Raw genomic sequence first — 3,913 nt, forward strand, 5'->3', positions numbered from 1 at the left:
CTAATTACATGTTATCACTGCAATCGATCTATTGCAATCAGCTGAATCGAAAAGCAAGTATGCAGTCGATTCGAACAGGGGGGTAGAGAATGATGACACTTTATATTTCCAAACGAAAGCAAAATGATGAGGAACATTTCAATAATTACAGGCTTACAAATCTACCAATAATTGTATCGATCAAATCTGGCTACTGTGTTGTTTTTCTATTTTTCTGCGTTTTGCAATTGTTAGAAGCATGATACAACGGGATTTTGAAATATTTACAAACAGCAGCGGCACAGTTCACGGCACCATGTATAATTTTCCGCACGACGTATCGCGAGAATCGAAAGGCGGAACTTTGCAGACCATCAATCAAACATAGTGTGCGTTTAATTTTTGATTTTATTGCTTTTTTTATGTTCTTCGTTCGTTTTGTTTTATCAATTAAACGTTTTCTTACATTCGACTTGGATTTTTTCTTTTGCTCAAGGTTTTAAACGGAACTTGTTTCTTCTATCTACTCACCCATGTACGTAATGTAGATGAAAAACGGTTCGATTTCAATCAGTAGAAAAAAATGAATTATGCAAGTGGCAAGTGACATTTTTCTAAGCTGCAATTTTAATTCCCAGTTGTAGAATCTGAATTTTTGATTCAGAAGAGAATTAACATGTTACACATTAGCATACTTGTCTTTCAGTTAGCCTGATCTGCTGTCAATCTAATTTTTTGCCTCCAGAGAAAGTATGGCCGGTCTCAACCAGTGCTGAACAAAACAATCGATAAATTTTTCAAAACCAAATAACACATTCGACTACCAAACGCAACGGAGGAAATGTGCGGTTTTTCTACCGTCAATATTTTATACGGATCAACACATCAGAAATGTGTCTATCGATATTTTAGTGGATTTTTTCTACGAATGATTGATTACGTGTAACATGGATACGAGTATAGGAAATGGTAACGCGTACAAGTGCAAAAAATGTACATTTCAACGAAATGTTTGTGGCGCGTGTATTTTTTCTCCGTGTAAAATGGATAAATGGTGACGATTGATTGGAGCAAACGAGCCAAACTTAACATCGAACATGTCTTATCCGAAGTTCCTTTTCGTTTGTACACACATACATAAACATCGATATGGGTCGCGAGCGAATCCTGTGTCGCATACTCGCTTGTGTCGTACTCTCTCGTTTGAAAATGCACATCATCGTTTTAAAAAAGCATATAATTATCTATTCATAAACAACGAGTCATACCGTGTCCATCGGACAGTATCCTGATTACGACAAATGAATATTCCCATCAGTTTTAGTTTCGCATTCATTCCGTTCGGACGGCTTAATCAACATTAAACAGTTTAATCAAAAATCTTTTGAAAATCAAATCTCTTTTTTTCGACTTAGAGAAATTTTCACTTTCGAACAAACAAGATGATCACTTATTGAAAATTTAAAAAAATAAAATAAAATAGAAATTGTGAATATACCAAAATCGACTTGATTTAAAATATTCTATTGAATTTGTGACAAAATCCTTTAAAACGGTTGCCAATTAATATTTCTTCAAACTTAAATTTGATCAAATTTAAAATAAAGAAAAATCTGTGCAATATGAATCCAACGATGGAACTTCCACGTACGGTGAAAAAGTGGAATTATCTCACAATTGCAATACTCAGTACTTGTGTGTTATTACTTCTTTTCGTGCTTATGGGGCTAGTGATGCCGATGTTGTTTACAAAATTCTTGAAAAGTGTAAGGATAAAGTTTCATTTCTTTTCAAAGTGCAATGAATTGGAACGTGTGAAAAAAAATCGAGTTCCTTCTTATGATTTTGTTTGTTATTCTATACAGCAAATCAATCTCACACCCAAATCTGATGTTCGGGAACTCTATGAAAAAGTGCCATTTTTCATCAATTTCCGTATTTACTTATTTAATTGCACAAATCCGGATGAAGTTACAAGAGGTATAAAGTGAATAAGAAAAATAAAAAAAATGGTTTTCAAGAAATGATGGTTCTGAAATTGCTTCAATCTTGTTTCTTATGACACCATTTTGTAATAATAAACATATGAAATTGCGCTAATTGAAAGAAAATACCTTCAGTGTGATTCTCGTGGAAAAAAAAGATTAAAACTAATCATTATATGAACGCGTGAGAATAAAAGACTGACGCTACTAGGTTTTTCGCAAAAGCGGGATAAAAATCAGTTGCACGCAAAAGAGACATTTCAAAAGGTTGCACGCAAGAGAGAAGTATATTGTTGTTGTAATCACAGCTTTAAAATTCAAAATGCGACAAAATAAAATGTTCCGTTTGCGTGTAACCTTTTGAAATGTCTCTTTTGCGTGCAACTGATTTTTATCCCGCTTTTGCGAAAAACCTGCTAGCGTCAGTCTTTTATTCTCACGCGTTCATATGTATTTCTTTTTTAGGTGGAAAACCACGACTTGTGGAAATTGGTATGTTTATAGTTTTATCGTTTGCTAGAAAAAATTCTAATTCGATTTAAATCTTAGGGCCATACTTTTTCGAAGAATGGAAAGTAAAATACGACCTGATTGACGACATCCAGGAAGACACTCTCACGTATAATTATAAAAATACGTTTATATTCCGACCGGATTTGAGTGGCCCTGGATTATCTGGCGAAGAAGTGATTACCATGCCACATCCCCGTAAGAATACGTTTCAAGTTTTCTTTGAACTGTAAACTAAAACAAATTAGTCAAAATTTATCGCTCGAAACCATATTCAACTGACAAATTAACTTTTTTTTCAAAAATATAACAAGTATGGATAAAATCATTTGTATTATATTAGTGAGCCAAAAAACGAATTTTAAAATTTTCAAATTTCGTTTTTCGCCGGAAGTTTAGAAAAAATAGCATATGAACAAAAATTATATCTCGATTTTTTTTTGTCGTGTGTGTTCGTTCCGAATATAGTGACGACAACGATGCTCATGTCGCTGATGGTGGATAAACAACCAATGGTATAAACAATCAATAATAATTTTATTTATTACTTTCCATTCATTTTATTGTGGTGGTGTCCACGATCCGACAGCAAAAACCAAAAATACATTGATTCTTTAATATTTGTCTCTTTAATCGTTCAGTTATGGCAATTTTGAATGTACGGAATGTGACAAGAGCGAAACTGGTGAAAATATTAATGAACTAACATGTAATCACAAAGTTTCTATTTTAATTGCATTAAAAAACACAAGAACAACGTCTGAAAGTAGTCAAAATTGAGAATTTCAATTATTTAAACATGAATAAACATGTAAAGCACATACACATTTCTGTGACGTAAAAAGTCTCTTGCTATCGGATCGTGGTGGTGTCAAAAATTAGAGAAAAAGAATTAATTTACATATTCTGTGTTTGGCATTTATTTCCAATTGTTTTAGAAACTTCTATCAAAATCCGTTACTTTAGTCAAATGCAAGTTTTCTTTTAAATTCCCAGGTTCCAATGGCTACGGCGGCAATCGACCAAATTTTCCATGAACCAAAGGACATGTTCTGGACTGGAAAAATCATGGATGTCCTGTTCAGAGGCATTCCAGTCGACTGCAGCAACACCGAACAATTTCAAGCGAAAGCTGTCTGCGGTTTGTTCGAGAGTGGCGAAGTTAAAGCGGTTCAAAAACACAACGATACTCATTTTATGTTTTCACTGTTTCAGTCGGTAAGTTTTTGTGTGTGTTTTTTATTAAATTTTTTTTTCGATATATTCGGAGTCATTTAGTATTATATACCTATATCTATGGGTGAGATTGAGATTAGTGTATGTTTCATTGACTTTGTTACGAAAGAGAAGAGTAAGTTTCTTTCGTCTTAAAAATAGTTAAAGTAGAGTATCTATTTTGACTGTTTGTGGCTATGATAAAGGCGAGTATGTTTCATAAA

The 3,913-nt window shown here is 33.4% G+C and overlaps 1 protein-coding gene across 1 annotated transcript; it reads left to right on the plus strand.

The window, feature by feature from the left end:
* Positions 1–1,566: 1,566 nt before the first annotated feature.
* LOC129567513 (sensory neuron membrane protein 1-like) lies at positions 1,567–3,692 on the plus strand (the record flags this gene model as incomplete). The annotated part of the gene is given in 6 exon segments (XM_055444485.1): positions 1,567–1,745; positions 1,845–1,959; positions 2,430–2,456; positions 2,514–2,672; positions 2,943–2,989; positions 3,471–3,692. Coding segments are annotated over 6 exon segments (714 nt in total), but the record flags the coding sequence as incomplete, so codon positions are not given.
* Positions 3,693–3,913: the final 221 nt, after the last annotated feature.

The sequence above is a fragment of the Sitodiplosis mosellana genome, unplaced genomic scaffold, assembly GCF_009176505.1.
Source record: "Sitodiplosis mosellana isolate CC-2019 unplaced genomic scaffold, AAFC_SMos_1.0 Smas_scaffold_11, whole genome shotgun sequence".
NCBI lineage: Eukaryota > Metazoa > Arthropoda > Insecta > Diptera > Cecidomyiidae > Sitodiplosis > Sitodiplosis mosellana.